Genomic DNA, 19,694 nt, shown 5'->3' with positions numbered 1-19,694 from the left:
TCTTGATTCTCCTAGCTCCTTTATTCTCCTTCTCTATGAGTCAGAGAAATGATTGACAGGTTCATTCCTTCATGGATGTGTGTATTACAGCTTGCGACACTCCAACTGGGTGTTTAGGGCAAGGAAAGTGACACGGGAGAATGACACCAGTGAGGACTGATATACTTGTGAGTCAGGAGCCGTGTGAGGAAGTCTAGGAAGAAGCCCGAGGGGCCAGAGTTCTGGATGGAACATGTACACACCAGCCAGCCATTAGGGGAACAATCTGGCAAGGTTTGCTTGTAAGCACCAGTTAGCCCACACTGCCTATACGAACCCCTTGGGACCTGGGTCCCCGTTCCTTACATTAGATTCAACGCCTTAGCCACAATTTCTCAATGCTACCCAGAACTTCTCCAGAGCCAGGCTTTGGGGACTCAGAAATGACTTCAATAGTTAGCAGGGAGGAACTCTCTCCCAAAAGGCTTCGGTGAGGTTGTAGAGCTGAGGCAAGAGTCCCAGAAGGAACCACGGCGAGTTCTAAATTCCCTCCACTCCCTTGGTCTCAGGTAGTCCCAAGGGTACAAGAGAGGAGGGTCACCTTGGTCACTGCTAGAACCCCGTGGGGTACAGGAAAGCACATCAGCATCTTGTGCCCAGGTAGAGCACACACATCATCTCTCCCCATCAGGATACAATGCTCTCCCATCACTGTAGACTAGCAAGGGGGCTATTGCCATTTTGTGGTTAAGGAAATTAAGATTCCCTGCGTCCTTTGATAGCTATGCCTGCAGAGCCCAGGTTGGGAGTTCCTGACAAGCAACTCCACATAACACCTGCAGCAGGTTAGGCCTTCTGCCTCAATTTCCCAGAGCAACCCAGCGACCGACCGTTAAGAGAAGTGTCACCTAAGGCAGTATAGGGACCGAATACCTCCCTTCTTGACACTTCATTACCAGATTGATTTTCAGGGTGATTCAGTCCCGGGGTCCCTTCTGGAGAGGGAAGCAGGTGTCCTGGAAACCTAGGAGTTAGAGGTCCCCGGTGGAGGAGAGGGGGAAGACGGTCACAGGAGTCAAAGCATGCAGAACGAGGGCAAGAGGCTCGCTTTCCAAGACAGGCGAGGGGGCCCGAGGGTGGAGTGGAGCGTGGGGGCGGGCCCGCGGGAGCCCCGGGGCGGCGGCGCGGGCCCGAGGGGGTGGGGAGCACAGTCGCCTTGTACTTCCCCTTCGCTGCTTAGCTCTACAACAGCCTGATTTCCCCGAAATGATGAGGCGGCACCGGCCAATGGGCGCGCGTGAGCGCCCCGGCGGGGGCGTGGCCGAATCCGGGCCGGGGAATCCCGCTAAGTGTTTGGTTTTCTCTGCGGCGCCGCGGACTCGCCAGTGCGCGCTACTCCTTCGTCGAGGTAGGACGTGCTCTTAGACTGGTCTGAGCCGAGCCAAACCAGGCCGAGCCGAACCAAAGTCAGCCGTGGTCCGCGGACCCCAGCATCCCGGGGATTCTTCGCTCGCTCTCTGAGCGCATCTCGTAACTACCTACACCGCAACCCGTGCCTCGCTCTCGGGTACCCTCTGTGGATCGCTCCTGCTGCAAAGGTGAGCCCGTCGGGGCTGCGCGGGTACCGACGGGCGGCGTGGAACAAAAGGCGCGCTGGACACCAGGAAGTGGGGGCCAGGGACACCCTGGGCCGGGGTGGCGCGCGGTCTCGGGCGGGCACTGCTCGCGAGCGGGCGGGAGGCGGGCCGCGGCGTGCACCGCCCTCTGGCTGCGCTCGGCGGTCTGCGTGCGCGGAGCCGCTGCGGGGCCTCTCGGGTGGCCCAGAGAGTCCGTCGCGCGCATCCACGAGCAGTACCGAGGGTCTCGAGCGTCCGCCCACGCGCACTCTTGGCGGTCGTAGCTCGGCGCTCTGTGCCCCAGGTTTGGGCCCGCGGTGCTCGGTGGCAGAGGTTGGCTCGTTGCCCTGAGTGGCTGGACCCGGTCGTGAACTACAGGGGTTTCGGGAGGAGGTGCCACAGGTGTTGCTTGCGCCACTTCTCTTTGCAGCAGGGGAAACCAGGCCGGAAGGGGTTGCGCCCCAGCCTATGCGTTGTGGGCATCGGCTTTCAGGGGACATAGAGTGGATTGGAGGATGTTAGGGGGAAGTGACCGGGATGGAGGGTGACTTGCTTGGAAGGTGCAGAGCTGGGGGTGACAACGAGCAACAGTAGTCCCTTCCTTCCCTCAAAGATTGCCATTTTGAGAAAAAAGTTCTGGCATTGAAATGCTTGTGTATTTCGACTCTTTTTGCACATAAATCCTGAAGCCATCCAGACTTGCTTGTCTCCTCTTGAGACTGTCTGGGAGAGAATGCCAGAAGGGGCAGTTGGTTTTGCCCACGATGTTGGGGTGCACTTTCGTTCTATTGCAGGGTTCTCTCTCAATGACTGTAGAACCTGGTACCTGACTGATGGCAGAGGGAGGGTAATGACCTAGGTGTGAGGGCAGGGGAAGGTAATTGAGTGGCCTTGGGTGGAGCAGGGAAGTGCCCAGGATTGTTTAACAGATTCCAAACACAGACCTTCCGTCTTCTCCCTCCAGCCGCCATGCCTATCACTCGGATGCGAATGAGACCCTGGCTAGAGATGCAGATTAATTCCAACCAAATTCCGGGACTGATCTGGATTAATAAAGTGAGTGTTACTGGGTGTTTCTGCCACTGTTTTAACCCATGTCCTCCTGGGGACCAAAGTTTCATTAGTGGGAATAATAGAGCAGGAAGATCTATTTCCCAGTGGGCGCTGCAGGCCAGGACGTGCAAGGTCTGACTTGCGCCTCATGCTTCTTCCTTCCTGAAGAAGGCCAGTCCACCCTCCTAGAGGTACAGTTCTCAGCACCAAGACTCCCAGCATCTGCAGAGCAAACGAGAGAAACTTGCTGTACATGGGACATCCTACATGGCTCCAGCTGATAGACAGACGGTGTTGGGCAGGAACATAACTGGCCCAGTAGGGGACCCACTTACTGTAGTCCAGGAAGCCACAACTGGTACACACGGCAGCATTGACCACATAGACTTAGCAACGATACTAGATAGTAATTGCTATGTGCTTGTTACCCTTATAAATATGTTACTAATAGTCTGCATTTTAATCTTAGTAATCTTGCGAGATGGGTCTCAGATAAGGAAATTGAGGCACTTTAAGGTAGATTACAAGATCACACAAAAAGTGTGAAGGCTAAGACTGAACTCGAACAAACTTGACTGAAAGTCTAGGTAGTTGGTAATGGCTCAGCAGGTAAAGAGGCTCGCTGCCAAGCCTGACAGTCCGACAGCCTGACTTTGATCCCTACCTCCCTCCTGATAGGAGGAGAGGCAACTCCTGCAGGTTGACCTCTGACCTCCACAAAAGCACCCTGGCTGCTTGCACGCACGCGGTCGTACATACACACTTAAAAATAAAACAAGAAAAACTCCTAAACCTTTATTTATCATTGTGGCCGTTGTCCCCATACACAATCTTTTATTAAAAACAAACACACCCCCCACACACACATCCCCAGAAGACATAGGCCACAGCATTACACAGCATCCATGTCTGGCTTGGGCTCCCTTAAGGGTATGACCTACCCTTTGTAGGAGCAAGTGGTTCCAGGTGTCCTGAGTAGACTCTAATGCAGGAAGTTCCTGTGTTCCCATGCTCCAAGCCAGAGAGAAGCATCAGAGAACTGCCAGGCCAGTGCTGAGAGAGGGTGCCCCTTACGGCTTTCAGCACATCTGCAGCAGGTGTGTAGGGCAGGGGTGTCTTTGCTGAGCTTCTGGTGCTGAGGCTCAGCAGAACCCAGACCCCTCCTGACAGATGCAGAATAGCTTGTTTAAGGCAGTAAGGATGGGTTAATCCAGGCCAGATGTCGGGGTGAAAAGGGGAAGTCAGTCTTTTCCCATACTTGGGGGCTGGGCATACTCAGCCACAAAACCTGTGGTCTGTGAGCTGACACAGTCTTAATGTGTCCACTCTTCAGGAAGAGATGATCTTCCAGATCCCATGGAAGCATGCTGCTAAGCACGGCTGGGACATCAACAAGGATGCCTGTCTGTTCCGGAGCTGGGCCATTCACACAGGTGTGCAGGGTGGCGGTGGGGCAGAGGAGAGTCTGGGGGCTCTGGGTGGCTCCAAGCTCCCCAAGACAACATGTAGGATTATTGGAGCAGGGGATCAGGCGCACCTGTGTTTCTCTAGGACAGAATCTTTTGTTTTAGCAAGTTCTCGGAAGATTTACAAAGGCGAAAATCTTAGAAAGCATGCTTCAGGGGGTCTGTAGCTAGAACACAGCTGTGAGTGGGGCACCAAAGGTGACTCTCAGCTTCCTTTCTCAAGCTACGGACTCTAAGGTCCTTGGCTGAGGCCACATTTGGTTGGTGGCTTCCTTTCAGGTTTTAGGAATCAGGTTCTTTGTCCAATTCTGACCTGACCTGATAGAAACTGTCCTTGTTCCCACTCTGCCCATTCATTTCCACGTTGGAAACATCATGGTATTAGCCATGTCTGGCTACTGATAGTGTAAGCAGGGAGTGCCATGGCCTAAGGCAATGCGTGCATTTTAGGATAGAGACACTCAAGTGAGCCCCTTCACATACCTCTTGGATGTCTGGGTCAACCCTGGGCATATGAGAACTCCCAGGGCCTGAGGCCAGTGGTTTTTGCTAGTTTCACCAGTACTGATGTCTGGGGTACATCCCAGCCCAGGGAGCAGCTGACAGATGCATTCATTATCCTGTTCTGTAGGCCGATACAAAATAGGGGAAAAGGAACCAGATCCCAAAACATGGAAAGCAAACTTCCGTTGTGCCATGAACTCCCTGCCAGACATCGAGGAAGTGAAGGACCAGAGCAGGAACAAGGGCAGCTCGGCTGTACGAGTGTACCGGATGCTGCCACCCCTCACCAAGAACCAGAGGAAAGGTAACTAAGAGCACTGGGTCCTCAGGAGGGGGCGGGGGAAGAAGGGCACAAGGAAGATCAGCCGGGACTCACAGTCTGTCTGTCCCGCAGAGAGAAAATCCAAGTCCAGCCGAGACACTAAGAGCAAGGCCAAGAGGAAGGTGAGTGTGGCTGTGTGTGGCCGGCCCAGCCTTTGGTCACCTACTGTAGGCAGGGTAGGCAGTGTGGAGTGCCACAGCGGGTCTAAGCTGTCTTCTCTCTGCAGCTCTGTGGAGATGCCAGCCCTGACACCTTCTCTGACGGACTCAGCAGCTCGACACTGCCCGATGACCACAGCAGCTACACAACTCAGAGCTACCTGGGTCAGGACTTGGACCTGGAGCGGCATGACCTTACTCCAGGTGAGGGCGCCAATCCGGCAAGGGAGCTCGTAGGTCCGGTCTAAGGCATAATGGGAGCAGGGAGGAGCCTGTTAAGAAAAGGTTCCAGGATGGAGTGGCCGTTGCACTGCGGACTAAGAAAGCATGCCGTCCTGACCTGTGCTTTCTGTTGCACCCTCCCCCAGCACTGTCGCCGTGTGTCGTCAGCAGCAGTCTCCCCGAGTGGCACATGCAGGACATTATGCCAGACAGCACCAGCGATCTGTATAACTTGCAGGTGTCGCCCATGCCCTCCACCTCTGAAGGTTTGTACTCTTGGGGCCTGGCCTGCCTCCAAGGGTCTTGAGGGGAAGTAGATGCTCAGAAACGTACACGCTGTTGAGCTCGTGGAATTGGGGCTGGGGACTACTTAACCCAGCCCCTAGGGCATGAAACAAGACCCTGAGACACGAGGACAGTTCAGAGCTTTGGTGTGCTGCAGATCAGGAGGGAGGGGATCAGGCCACGTCTTTCTTGGTCAAAGGTGGCTAGTGCTCCTGGCTTCTCTGCCCTCCGTTGTGAGGGTGAGGAAGGAAGTAAAGGGGTGGGATGTGGCCTTGTTCCATAGTTGGGGAGGGTGAGTCATCCGTCCCTTCTGGAATCTCCAGGGCAGGCAAGATGCTAGTTGGGAGGCGTGGGGGTTTGGAGGGTGGGGGTGCTGGAGCTGGTGGGGGTGCTGGAGCTGGTGGGGGTGCTGGAGCTGGTGGGGTGGAATTGCAGGGCAAACATGGATCACTCACCGCTGCCCTTCCTCACAGCTGCCACAGATGAGGACGAAGAAGGGAAGTTACCTGAGGACATCATGAAGGTAAATCCCTTTCCGTACCGCATCTGCAAAGGGAGAGCAAGCTAGGGGAAGCTTCCAGATCGGTGCGGGCAAATGCAATTGTCGATCCAGGTGCTTAGCTGCATAGCCCCACAAATACCCCCGCCCTGTGTGTTGGGGGGACTGCTGCCTCAGCAGGTGAGGAACCTAGTCTTTAGCAGGCCATCTTGAAGCAAGCCTCAGGGTCCCAGACAGCTCTGAGTCAACCCCGTCAGCACTGTGTCCTCCGCCCCAGCATGCCCAGCCCTTCGAGTCTGGGAAATGCACATCGGGTTCCAATAATCAGCTTTTGGGATCTGTACAAAGATGGCTTAAAAAAAAAAAAATTTTTTTAGAACCTTTTTTTTTCTTAGCAAGTTCTTTGGCAGTTTCCTTTTGTCGGCTTCAGTTTTCAGTGTGACTATAAAAGTTTTTACGGTAGTTTAATCCCGACTCTGGCCCCCGAGCACAGATCACTAAGATGTGGGTCTAGTTCCTTGTCTTCAGCCTTCCAGGCTTGTTATGCTAACCTTTGAAGCTGCCCTGCCTGTTGCTGTGGCTTCCCCCAGTTGAGGGAAGTCATGCAGATTCTGCGTCAGAGGGTGGGGAAAGGAAGAGAGGGACACGTAGGCCAACGGCCCAGGTAGCTTTACGTCTGCCCGCCTGTCCCTTCGTTCCCCCCCTGCTCTCAGGCTTGTCTTGGTGGTTTTGCATATTGTCACCCATTGGAGAATATAAATGTGTCCACGCAGATTAGCTTATGGTGGGGAGGGTTACGGGGTGAGTCCGCATGGGCAGATAGCTGATGGCTTCATGTTCCCTCCCCAGCTCTTTGAGCAGTCCGAATGGCAACCGACAAGCGTGGATGGCAAGGGATACTTGCTCAACGAACCAGGAGCCCAGCCTTCTTCTGTCTATGGAGATTTCAGCTGCAAGGAGGAACCAGAGATTGACAGCCCTGGAGGTAAGAGGTCTCCAGGTCTTTATGGTTCTGGAGAAGCTTACGGAGACTGGGGAATGCTTGGGGGCAGAGCCAGATAAAAGCTCCTTTTAAAACTGGGCCAGCAGGTATAGCAGTGAGCTGCTGTTGCCATGCTGAGGATGAGCTCTGCTTGCTGCTTGCTCTCCACAACTGTGTGAGTGAGGTTCCTTATACAGCATTTTTTTTTTTGTCGTCTAGGGGACATTGGGATGGGCCTACCACGTTCCTTCACAAGTGTGGACTCCATCTGGATGGACAACTTAAACATGCTTCCCTCCGCTGTCAGGCTGCCCCCCATTCAAGCCATTTCTTGTGCACCATAGTTTGTGTCCCTGACCCGTTCTTGCCCGTCTGGGGGAGCAAGGCCTGGCATCGTGGCGGCTGTGAAACAGAAAAGCAAGAGTGCTGTGGGCCCCACTGCCATACGGAGAAAAGCCCACCCTCCTTGGGTCAGTGGACTCTGAGGACTTGGAAGGCCACGGTCTGAGTTCTTCTTGTGGGTGAAGCTGGCCCTAAGTCTTGTGCAAATGGAGTTGGGGTTCTGAGATTGCTGTGAGGGTGGAAGACAAGGGCAGGAGTCATCCTCTGGTTTTTTTACACTCCAGCCTTGTTGCCTGGAGAGGATCTTGTCACTGGGCTGGCCCTGAGGGGAACAGGCCAGTGACCTCAGAAAAGAGCACAGCCTTGACCCCAGGGCTGGCTCTGTACTGGGAGACAATTGCACTAAGTGAGTCTTATTCCCAAAGAATTGCTGCCCTTCCCAGCCGAGCCCTGGGATGGTTCCAAAGCCAGTAAACTGTGAAGGAGAAAATGGGGCCCTGTGAGGCTGGGCTCCCTTAGCCTCCGAGGAGCTCTGCCTCACTACCGGCTCCAGGTGTGGGGCTCAGGAAAAAAACATGGCACTTTCTCTGCGGACCTTGTCACATTCTGATCAAAGGCGTACACTAACATTTCTCCCCAGTTCTTGGCTTTCACATTTATTTATACAGTGCCTTGCATGGTGCCCACGGTCTCCTCAGGCCTCGGCAGTCCTCAGTAGGCCCAGGGAGGGGTTGTGAGCGCCTTGGCGTGACTTTAAGTATTGGGAACGCCACCTAACTACAAAATTGTGTTTGATCGCATATGGATCTGTGTAAATATGTATATTTGTCTTTTTATAAAATGTTAATTGTTTACAAGGCCTGTGGCTTTTTACTTAGAAATCATAATCTGTTTTACTGTTTATGGAAACACTCTGGTGGCAGTCTTTGGCGGTCTGCCTCAGCTTGGGCTGAGCGGTGACATGCATCTGTCATGAATCTTTCCAGTTATGGTCAAGAAGAAGGTGGCAGGAGGGTGGGGGACGTCATGCCACGTCGCAAGGACATGCTCATTTATACTCATTTGCTACAGGATGGAGTTAAGTTTTTATTTATTTTTGGTTTTTTTGAGACAGGGTCTCGCTAAGTAACCCTCGCTGTTCCGGAACTCACTACGCAGACCAGGCTAGCCTCAGACTCAGATCTGCTTGTTCTGCCTGCTGCGTTTGAGTAATCCTACATTATTTGCTTAGTGTGTATGTATGGAGGTCAGAGGTCAACTTATAGGAGTTTTTACTTAACTTTAACTTTGTGGGTCCTGGGTTCGAACTCATGTCACAAGGCTTGGGGGTCAGCTGTTGGTCTGTGACTCACTCAGAAGAAGCCAGAGCCCATCTGTTCTGTTGAAGGAACAGGTGCCGTTCGGAACAGTGAACAACTGGTAGGACACCGACCGGAACAGACAACAGCGTCTCCAGGGCCTGCTGTACTGGGTCTCACTGGGAAGGAACTCTACGCAGTGTGTCTGTCCACACACATGTCCTGAAACGTCCGGCTGTCCGAGCATTAGAAAAACCTTGTTTGGGCCAGGTGATGGTGGCGCACGCCTTTAATCCCGGCACTCGGGAGGCAGAGGCAGGCAGATCTCTGAGTTTGAGACCAGCCTGGTCTACAGAGCTAGTTCCAGGACAGGCTCCAAAGCCACAGAGAAACCCTGTCTCGAAAAACCAAAAAAAAAAAAGAAAAGAAAAAAAAGAAAAACCTTGTTTGCATGCATGTACATGAAGATTAGAGGGCAACTTCTTAGGTGTCTCCTCAGGAGCATTCCATTGTTTGAGGCAGGGTCTCTGGCCTGGGCCTTCATCCGGCAGCTTATCCTAATTGGCTTCTGAGCTTCCAAGGGTCCACTTCCCTCTGCCTCCCATGTTGCTATCACTGGAATTACCAATGTGCACAACCACCCCTGACTTAAGGGTCCTGGAGGTTGAACTCAGCTCTTCGTACTTGTAAACACTTCACCAACTGAGCCAACCCCCCCTCCACACTCCCCATGACCCCAACCCCCCAGCTGAAGCGATGTCTTTGTTCCCTTCCTTTCAGAGTTGTGCCTGGGTGGATGAACACAAGCTCTATATGTAGGTCCTCAGTCAGAAGTGTCTGAAAGCAGAGTTAAGGAGCCATATGTATGCAACAGTTCTTAAGACAGCCCAGCTCCCAGGGATGCCTGCCTGAGGGTGGACGGTCAGGACACAGCTTTCAGGTCTCCTGAAGCGGGTGCCACTGGCCATGCCTGGGGAGTGGGCTCACAGCAGGAACAGCATTGCTTTATGACAACTTCGGACACTGCTCCCATATTCTCAGTCTTGAACCCGCTGGGACTGGGGACTCCTGCACTGGGTCCTGAACTGGATGCGGAGAGGTTAAAATGAGGACAGAACTGGAAAATGGGCAAAGTTCAGTCTGATTGCCCTGAAGCATGAGCGTGCTGTGTGAGTGGCAGGTGGGCTCTTCCTGGGTGGCTGGCCTTGTCTGGGGGTGGGGTCCTTGATTGCAGGCCCTGCCCATCTAAAGATCTGCTTGGGGCTTGGGTTTTTCAAGGATAGCCTTACTGGGGACAAGGAAGGAGATGAATAGCCTTCTTAGGTCTTCAGAGCCCAATCCTTACCAAGAACTACATTTGAGGTGGCTAGCCTCGTGTGGCATCTGTGGCGTTTCCTAGTGGGTGGCTTTTTAAGTCATGGTGGACAGGAGTGGTGTGAAGCCAGCTAGAGTGGACTATGGAGGAACGGAGGGGAGGAATTTAGTCTACCACAGACAGCAAGCCCCACTTCTCACTCTTCTGGTCTCTCCTTCAGCTTGATGCCTGATGGAGAGCAGACAGTAGGGACAAAAGTCCCAAGCAGCACAGGGACAGAGGGACACGCTCAAGCCCCAGGAAGCAAAGTTTATCATCAGAAAGTCATTACGCTATCAGCTCCCAACCTCCAGAACCAGGCTGGAGTCCAGATCTCCTCCTAGAAACAGGCCCAACCCTTGGAATGTCCAAAACTCTACTGCTCCATCGCAGGGTAGCCGGGTCCAGGTCCTTGAGGACCTCCAAGATGAAGAGCTGTCCTGCTATGGATTTCTGCCCTCACCTGGAAGACAAACACTAAAAATATGATTATCCAACTAAAGGTGGCAGCTAGTGCCTGGAATGGGGCAATATGAGTATAAAACGAGCCAAATTTAGACCTAATATAATTCTAAGGACTCTACAGTGCTTCTAAAGGCCACGCCTAAGAGTTTCTGTTTAACCACTAAAGGACGCTCCTGGCTGAGCAACTAGGAGGTCAGAGGTCACCGGGAGATGAATTTCTTTGAGGTTGTGGTGACATCATAGCTACCAAGGACTACGTTCTAGTGGGATTAACTGTCAAAGAGGTGGGGTTCACAGGAGAAGCCCCACTTTTGCCAGCTCAGAGTAGAAACAGGTCTAGCGTCTTAAGTTGGTCTATAGACAGTATGGTTGAACCCTGACCCCCTTGTCATGATGGCCCCAGTTCACGGATATTTGAGGACATTTCTGGAGAGTCACAGGGGTCTTCTTGCCTTGTCCCAAAGGTGTCTTGTTCATTCACTTCTCTGAAGTAGGAAGAAAGCCAGAGACTGCAGCATATCAGCCGCTAACATCTCTCAGTACACAGTTTGCAAAGTTGGGACAACCCTGGCCCTCAAAGCCAGCCAAGGAGAGATGCTGGGGAGAGCTTGATAGGAGGTGGAGTCCTTTTCTCTGGAAGCAAAGCACTCTTGGTGGGGCCGAGTCCTGGCCATGGATGGTGTCAGATCCAAAAACCTACTCTTGCACAGGGGAGGGCAGTGTGTGTGTGTGTGTGTGTGTGTGTGTGTGTGGTGTTTCTTCCAGACAGTCCTGTTAGAACACCCAGCAAGAAGCTTTTGCTTCTGTCAGATGCTATTTCTTTTTTTCTTTTTTTGGTTTTTCAAGACAGGGTTTCTCTGTAGCTTTGGAGCCTGTCCTGGAACTAGCTCTTGTAGACCAGGCTGGTCTCGAACTCACAGAGATCTGCCTGCGTCTGCCTCCCGAGTGCTGGGATTAAAGGCGTGCGTCACCACCGCCCGGCAGCACAACTCGCCCTCCATGTATAGGATGTGTAAAGTGGGTCAGACCCCTGTCAGCTGTCCACGAGGCAGGAGGGAGTCCTGAGTAGGAATGAGCTGGCACGTGCCTTTTCTAAGAGCTCTCTTGTGGGACCAACTCTGAGGCCTCACTGGCTGGCCTTGTAGTTTCCTCAACTCCAAACAACTCCCAAGAGACTCACCGCTTCCCCCCCCCCACACACACACACTTTTTTCTGGTGGCTAGGCAGTGAGGTCTGTGTGCCTATGCTCAGTTTCCTTTCAACAGGGGAGTTGCTGGAACCACCAGGGCAAATGCACAAAGACAAAGGGAAAATTAGAGAGGCAGGTATCCACCTGCCAACCATCTACCCGGGAGAAGAGCTCAGCAGTGAGGACTCAGATGGACCATAGCGTCTAGCTGGGTACGACAGCACAGGCTGCTGAAGTACTCTGGCATGCTTGCACCCCTCCCCCAGACACCGTCCGCTTATCCACAGACCAGAAATCAATGCTCAGCAGGCCCGTGGGGTTTGCCCAGGAAGACTCAGCTATGGAGGCTTCCATCCCACATCTGTCCATGTCCAGATCCCAGACTGGCTCCACGCTGTCAAGGCTCGTGAAAGAAGGAAACCGAGGATAGCTGGGCCGGAGTCGGGTGCCAGGACACTATGCCAAGCAGGCATTTGGGGCTGTGGAGCCGTCACGGCCCGCTCCCCCATGCCCTAGAGTCTAGGGCCTAGACAACTGACTGTGCTTCCCTGGGGCCCCAGGGAAGTTTGGCATGGCCTTCAAGAGAAGCAATGCTCTACCCGGTGCCTGGAGGCCACCTGCTGTTTCACGGGCTAGGGCCCCAGCTGGGCTGAGGTACAGGCAAGGCTTGTAACTTGACCTCCTGAGCAGCAAGCAGCTTGGCCATACATGTTTGCTCCAGAGGACTCTGGCCTGCCAGGGCTTAGCTCCCCAGGGTTCATAGTGCTCTTGTCACCCACGTCTCTCTCTGAGCAAGGTGACCAGTTCTGTTCTAAACCAAATCGACTACTGGGTCCTGTGCAGCCTCCCTCTGAGCTCTGTACCTGGGGCCAGACCTTCAGCCCTGGTGACTTCTTTTTTTTTCCCCCCTTGTTGGGCCCTGTCACTTTCTACTCTCCTCTCCTTAAAAGTCCCTTGGATATGGCCAGGCGTGGCAGCGCATGGAAGGCAGAGGCAGGCGATCTCTGAGTTCGAAGCCAGCCTGGTCTACAGAGTGAGTTCTAGGCCTGCCAGCCAGCCAGGGTTACATAGAGAGACCCTGTCTCAAACAAAATAAAGCAACAGCAAATGAGCCACTATGAACAAAGCAAGAAGTTCTGTCATGTTAGCCATGTCAGAACAATGTCAGGCTGGGGTTGGGGCTGCAGATGCGGCCTGTGGGAGGTGGCGGGCCACTGTCATAGCTGGGGACCCAGGGCTTCCCCCCAAGTGCTTTTGCTAGCTTGCTGGAAAGCAAAGGGGAGCGACATGTCTGCGTGACAGAGCAAAGGCCGGACTCTGGCAGTCCTGTGCTGTGTGAGGAGGGCAGGAAGGAAGGCTAGAAGGAGTGTCCAGCTTTCCCTGGCCATTCATCAGGACTCTTCTGTTGCAAAGCAGTGAACAGCCGGACGCAGATGCTGAGCCCGGGAGACCCTGTGCTCCCAGCTTGCAGAGTCAGCCTTGGGTCACTTGGGAGGACAACATTTTCTGTCTCTGTCCATTCTAAGAAGGTGTAGTGTGGGCCCTCAGAGTCAAAGTGTCACCTTCCAGGTCCTAGTTCCTTCCTGTGTGCCTGCGCGGTCCATGGGTAGCTAAAGCTTCCTGTAGGACTGGAAGCTCCCCAGGGATAAGTGGCTCTCTACATTCTCACGGTGCTCAGCCCCAGCTTAAACTTAAGTGCCTATGTTCTGGTGGCCTGGGACATCTGTCTGTGGCACCTGCTCTACTGAGCTCACCTGCCTCTGCCGTGGAGTCCTGACCAACCAGCCGTCAAGGCTAAAGGGCCACTGTGTGTATGACACAATCTGCCATGTTCCCAGCAGGACTGACGTTGGAAAGCTGAGTCATTCATAATGTTTATTTTATTAAAAGCATACACAAGCACCTGGTAGGATTGCCCAGTGGGTAAGGGCGTGGTGCTGCCAAGCATAGCTCTCTAAATCTGGTCCCCAGAATTCACGTCGTGGAGAAAACTGACTCCCACAGGTTGCTGTCTGACCTCTACACATGTGCTGTGGCATGCACAGTGAATAAATAAACATACACACATACACACACCTATTTTCTAATGAGAGAAAGAAGGGGTGTGGATTTGGGGGGGTGGGAAGTGGGGAGATCTGGAAGGAGTGGAGGGAGGGAAACAGTGAATGGAACATACTGTGTGAAAAAAAATATCTATTTTCGATACACGAAACGAACATGGCCTAACTGTACAAAGAGGAAGAAGTATGAGGAAATAAAAACATTTATTAAAGACAGCTGCAGAACACTGCCCAGAAGTGACCAGGGTGTCACATTTTTAGAAGGCCTGATGCAAACGCTCTGTGTCACTCATGCATACAGCTGAGAACGCGGTCCATGCAGACACCACGGGAAGATACCTCATTGCATCTCTAAATCTTTCTAGCATCCATGGACCACAGGGCTGGTGTGCAGGGAGCAGAGGTGACTGAGAGGCGACTGGGAGGTACAAAGGAGATGGGGCAAGGGTCTCGGTTTGCTCAGAAATGAAGGGGCTGTATCCAGGATTCGCGACTTCTGCTATTACCCAAAGAAGGTCTCAGGAAAGCCAGGGCCAGCTGCTTACCCTATTTGAGGGATAAAGGTCTCGTCTAGACTTTCTTGCTTGTGCTTTATGGACAGGCTCTACTCCTCAGGGGCAGGAGGTGACTGGCTCTCAGCCTAAGGCTCAGAGGATAGAGAGGAAGGAGGGAAAGTAGACAGGCTGTCATTCCCCTGAGTAAGAGCTCAGGGGAATTCTAGTGATCACGGAAGTCAGGGATACACAATGGAGCCTCTAATGCCCGCCTACTGCTCGGTAAGGCCACAGTTGCCCTCAGACTCTGCAAGCCTCTGGTCTCCAAATCTAAGTGCAGGCATTTGGTAGGAAATGGGTTCCCACAACTGGGGTGCTAAACCTGCCTTCCTCTTCCCCTTCTCCATGTGCCCACCTCTCCCCCCATCGCCCAGCACCCCCTTCCAAGGACTGGGAGCAGCAGGGTGGGAGAAGATTGAGCTAATGAGCAGGTGGCAGGTGGGAGGGCTCTAGACAATGACAGGTATATCCCACCTGTGATCTGGCCTGTGCTGGAAGATGAGATGTTTGGGAAACCTCGAGAATTGACTGAATGCAGGAGGAAGAAGAATAACAGTCCATGGTGGGGTAAAGATGTTTGTTTGGTTTTTTTCGAGACAGAGTTTCTCTGTAGCTTTGTAGCCTGTCCTGGAACTTGCTCTGTAAACCAGGCTGGCCTCAAACTCACAGAGATCTGCCTACCTCTGCCTCCCGAGTGCTGGGATTAAAGGTGTGCACCACCACCACCCGGCCAGGATGTCCATTTTCTAATGCACGGAAACCAGGACTAAGCTATGCTTTGTGGCAACAAAGGATTGAGCTCAGCTTAGCTGAACTGAAATAGAGAGGCATCTGGGCTGGTAGCATGGGCCTATAAACTCAATTACTCAAGAGACTAAGGCTCAAGAGAGTCTCATTTTAGCTCGGCGATGGTGGCGCACGCCTTTAATCCCAGCACTTGGGAGGCAGAGGCAGGCGGATCTCTGTGAGTTCGAGACCAGCCTGGTCTACAGAGCTAGTTCCAGGACAGGCTCCAAAGCCACAGAGAAACCCTGTCTCAAAAAACCAAAAAAAAAAAAAAAGAGTCTCATTTAAAAAAAAACATTTAAATTACGTTTCTTTGTTGGGAGTGTGGTGTGCTACCGCATGCGTGTAGAAATCAAAGGACACCTTGTAGAAGCTGGTTCTCTCCTTCCACCGTGTGGGGCCTGGGGATAAACTCAGGTGGTCAGGCTTAGGGTTGAGTGACTTTACCCAGTGAACTTCCATATTCTATCCATCCTGCTCAGGGGATCAAAATCTGCTTGGGCTACTTGGTGACTTCAAGGCAGTCTGAGCCGACATAGCAAGACACTAGCTCAAACTTTAAAGATTTTAAGTTCCACATATTTATTTATTTATTGTGTGCATGCACACGCTTTGTACACATGTGTGTGGGCATGTGTACCAAGGTGAGGGAAATCCTGGGTTTGATTCCCAGGACTGAAAACTAATACATGAACGAACGAATGAATGAATAAAAGAGAGACTACCCTGGATTATCTGGAGAGGTCCAGGGGTATCACAAATGTCTTCATTGGGGGGAAAGGTTCCAGGGATTGAACTTGGGGCCTTGAACATCCTAAATTTGCTAAGCTACCACTGAGTTAAATTCTCTGTTCCCACAAGGGTTTTTTTGTTTTGTGTTTTTAACTTTAATCTATCTGTTTGTTTATTGAGACAGGGTCTTACTATGTTGTCCTGCCTGTCCTGGAACTCACTCTGTGAACCAGGCTGGCCTCCATAGAGATCTGATTCCCGAGTACAGGGATAAAAGTCATATACCACTATACTCAGCTGCCCACAAGGGTTCTTAAGGGGAAGGAGGAAGGGAGGCACAAGAGATAGAACCAGAGACATGACATTAAGTGAAAGACAGGACCATCCATTGCTGGCTGTGAAGATGAAGGGAGGCACTATGGAACTGCAGAATGCAGGAAGCTCCAAAAACTGGATGAAGGGAATTAAAAAAAAATAACTTGTGTGTGTGTGTGTGTGTGTGTGTGGTGGGGACTCACTGTTCCATATGAAGCCCAGGCTGACTTCCAACTCTTGAAAGTCTTATCTCAATCTTTTGAGTGCTGGGATTACAGCTGTGTTCCCTAGCCCATTGACTATAGCCTCCAGAAGGAGATACAAGTCTCCTGAAACCCCAAGTATAACCCTGCAAGACCTATTTTATACAGTGGACCCTCAGAATCATAAGATAATAGCTGTGTGCTATTCTAAGCCGTCAAATGCATGGACATTTCTTCTAGCAGCAATAGGAAACTGACACTCTTCAGAAGCTTCTAGAAGGGAGGTTGCTGCTGTACCAGGTCCCAGACCTTGGCTGGAGTCAATATCGCAGGACATGCCTGATACCTCTCAAATGTACCCTGGGCTGCCCAGGGAGGAAGTCCTATGCATCTTCTCTGTACTGGGGCCCAGGCTGCCCTAGGTATGCAGAGACTCAGTGACAGATCCTGTCCCATCTGGGAGACTCCAAGCCTGGGACAGACAAAGGACATCACCACTGCCTCTGCAGAACACACCTATAGGAAACAGTGGCCTCCTGGACTCCCTGCCAAAGCCCCCAGGGACTCCAGATGCTGGCTGGCTCTAGATGAGCACCTGGAAGCTAAGGCCCTCAGGACAGCCAGGCAGAACCCACAGGTAGCGCCTGGGACCACACCTACTGGAAAATAAACAGTCTCAGTGCTTAGCTGTCCTCCCTAGGGACAGCTTGGCTCAAGAGAAGCACTTAGAAGCCAGGTGGTGGTGGTGGCACATGCCTTTAATCTCTGCACTTGGGAGGCAGAGGCAGGTGGATCTCAGTGAGCTTGAGCTCAGCCTGGTCTTCAAAGCGAGTTCCAGGACAGCCAGGGCTGTTACACAGAAAAACCCTGTCTCAAAAAAAAAAAAAAAAAAAAAAAAAGCACTTAGAGGAAGTCACTGAGTTAGATATCAACCAATCTGCATACAGTCACTTGGCTAGTTACGTAGCCTCACTGGGCTACTAGCCCGCTGGCAGCCTCGGCATCTTCATTCTTAAAGTGGAACTCATGGCTAATCTGGGTTGTCAACTTGACACACCTAGGAAGACAGAATCTGTTTTGTTTTTCAAGACAGGGTTTCTCTGAGTAACAACCCTGGCTGTCCTGGAGCTAGCTCTGTAGATCCGCCTGGCCTCAAACTCACACAGATCCATCTGTCCGTGCCTCCCGAGTGCTGGGATTAAAGGCATGTGCCACCAGTGCCCGACTGGAAGAGGGACTCTTGAGACATTGTCCCTATCAGATTGGCCTGATTCTCAGAGTCACCCGTGGACAGGTGGCCCTGGGTCGGATAAGCAAGCCAGTTGAGTAAGCCACGGAAAGGAAGCGAGTAAGCAGTGCACCTCTGTGGTTGCTGCTTCAGTTCCTGACCTGGCTTCCCTTGACTGGCAGCTGTAACCTGTAAGCCAAATAAAACCTTTCCTCCCTCAGTTGTTTGCGGTCAGTGTTTATCACAGCTGAAAGCTGACTAGAACAATGTGGAGTGCAGCGCCTGTATCAGCCACTCAGAGAGCTTGTGGGTCTCTGGTGAGCAACACAGAGATCCGGGCAGACTGGGCTGCTCCAAGTCTGCCTGCCTTTCAGTGTGTGTTGGTGTGTGTGTGGGTGATCAGTGCATCCTGAGGGGAAGGAAGGGCGAGTGCAAACCCATCAGAAGCATTTCTCACCCGTAGGCAGGAGGCTGTAGCTGGTCTGGGTCTGTGAGAGCATGAGCCGGGCCGAGCTGAGCCACCACCTCTACGGCTCACACAGGATGCGGATACGAGAGCCACCCTTGTCCCCACAGGATGTCCTGCTGGCTGGAGCTCTGCTCTATGCTTGCTTGTTGTATTTACCACCCTGCTAGCAGGGTCTCACTACATATCTCGGGACTGGTTTTGGATTCACAGTAATCCTCCTGCCTCGGCCTCCTGAATGATGGGATCGCCGGCGTGTGCTACTATGCCTGGCTCTTTTTCTTCTTGCTTTTCAAGGCTCTTTTCTGAGCACTCATGACCTCTCCACAACATGGATGCCTGCACAAGAGAGGCCTGCAAAGACCACACCGGTCATTGTCACAAGACACTATGCCGAGATGGAGATCCAGGTGCAGTGAGTGGAAGGGAGAGCCAGTCTCCTCCAGGGATGGGCAAGCCCCCAACCCTAAGTGGTCAGCCCTAGATGCACATAGGTCATGTGTTCAGGCGGAGGAAGACGGTGTGCAAGGGGGCTGGTGAGGGGAGAGGAGGGTGAAAAGGATGAACATATAGTCGTCTTGCATGTCTTTATATGAAATTCTCAAATAAAAAAGAAAACAGTGTTTTCTTGTACTTCTTCTACATTAATGACACAGACCTATCTGAGAAAACACGAATTTTACAGGGAAAAGATGGGACTTGAAACTGCGCGGTCAGTTGCACCAAGGCTGATGGCCTCCGGCGCTGCCTGCGGAAAAGCAGCGTAATACTTGTGGCAATTGCCTCTGGGCGAGAGGCTAAAGGTAATTTTGTTCTTTGTGTTTGCTGCATTAACTCTTCCTGGGGTGATGAAAACAAATGCCTGTTCACCCTGTTCCCAACCTCGGGGTCACAGCCGGGACAGGAATTTCCTTCTGGGAGGTCATAACTAGACTTGCGGAATTCTGTGAACTGGGTTCTGCCCTGGTATGGGCCCTAACCCTGGCCTTGGCATTGGTCCTGGACGTGACACTGTTGCTGTGGAGATAGGATGCTCGATGAGATGCCGTCTGGATCCTTTGCAGCTCTTTGCAGCATTTCCCTTGGTTTCAGCCGAGCTGCTCCCAACTCAGCTTCCAGGGACTCCTCTGAGAATTGAGAAAAGGGCAAACTCCTCCCCCAGACCTGGATGTTGTTGACGTCTGCTCCTTGGCTTGCGCCTCCCAGACATGGTCTGGAACTCTCTGCCTCTTGGCCTTGGCCTACAATGCAAACTGCACTTCTCCCAGCCCTATCCTTCCTCGAAGAACAAAGCCTGGCATGGCCAAAGCTGGTCCAGCCTGCTGGCCTGCATTGACCTCGGCTTCCCCCTTAACGTGTGTGTAACAATAGTCTGACTCTGACTGACTGTTAGCTTCAGGTGCTCTCCTTCAACCTCAGGACACCAGAGCCTCCACAGACTCAACCGCGGACAGCAGCGCCCCCCACTCCCCACCCCCATCCTCGTTGTGCAATGGGGTGATCCCATGCATTTTCAGACGCCCCTGAGGTATAGATTGTTAACTGGGTTTCACTGGTAAGTGGAGCTCCAAAAGGTTAAAAACTCAGCCACAGTCACACAGTGGGCTTAAGGCAG

At 52.5% G+C, this 19,694-nt stretch overlaps 1 protein-coding gene across 2 annotated transcripts; it reads left to right on the top strand.

The window, feature by feature from the left end:
• The first annotated feature begins 1,363 nt into the window (after positions 1–1,363).
• Positions 1,364–8,285, top strand: Irf1 (interferon regulatory factor 1). 2 transcript variants are annotated; one of them, XM_075992634.1, is made up of 10 exons: positions 1,364–1,577; positions 2,560–2,651; positions 3,982–4,081; positions 4,746–4,922; positions 5,013–5,062; positions 5,167–5,302; positions 5,467–5,586; positions 6,079–6,128; positions 6,954–7,089; positions 7,306–8,285. In XM_075992634.1, exons 2-10 carry the CDS (start codon positions 2,565–2,567, stop codon positions 7,428–7,430), a joined length of 981 nt encoding a protein of 326 aa, XP_075848749.1. In that variant the 5' UTR covers positions 1,364–1,577; positions 2,560–2,564; the 3' UTR covers positions 7,431–8,285. The 2 variants fall into 2 exon arrangements, with proteins under 2 accessions (XP_075848749.1, XP_075848750.1); XM_075992635.1 differs by lacking the exon at positions 1,364–1,577 and adding an exon at positions 1,959–1,997.
• Positions 8,286–19,694: the final 11,409 nt, after the last annotated feature.

Source organism: Microtus pennsylvanicus, chromosome 11 (genome assembly GCF_037038515.1).
Source record: "Microtus pennsylvanicus isolate mMicPen1 chromosome 11, mMicPen1.hap1, whole genome shotgun sequence".
Lineage (NCBI taxonomy): Eukaryota > Metazoa > Chordata > Mammalia > Rodentia > Cricetidae > Microtus > Microtus pennsylvanicus.
The sequence above is the reverse complement of the archived record's forward strand: the minus strand, read 5'-3'. Positions and strand labels throughout refer to the sequence as shown.

Bases quoted from the DNA above. Each gene is read 5' to 3' on its own strand.
- Irf1 (XM_075992634.1), top strand. From the start codon at position 2,565: ATGCCTATCACTCGGATGCGAATGAGACCCTGGCTAGAGATGCAGATT. The intron at 2,652-3,981 runs GTGAGTGTTACT...TCCACTCTTCAG, and splicing joins GACTGATCTGGATTAATAAA to GAAGAGATGATCTTCCAGAT. The intron at 7,090-7,305 runs GTAAGAGGTCTC...TTTGTCGTCTAG, and splicing joins AGAGATTGACAGCCCTGGAG to GGGACATTGGGATGGGCCTA.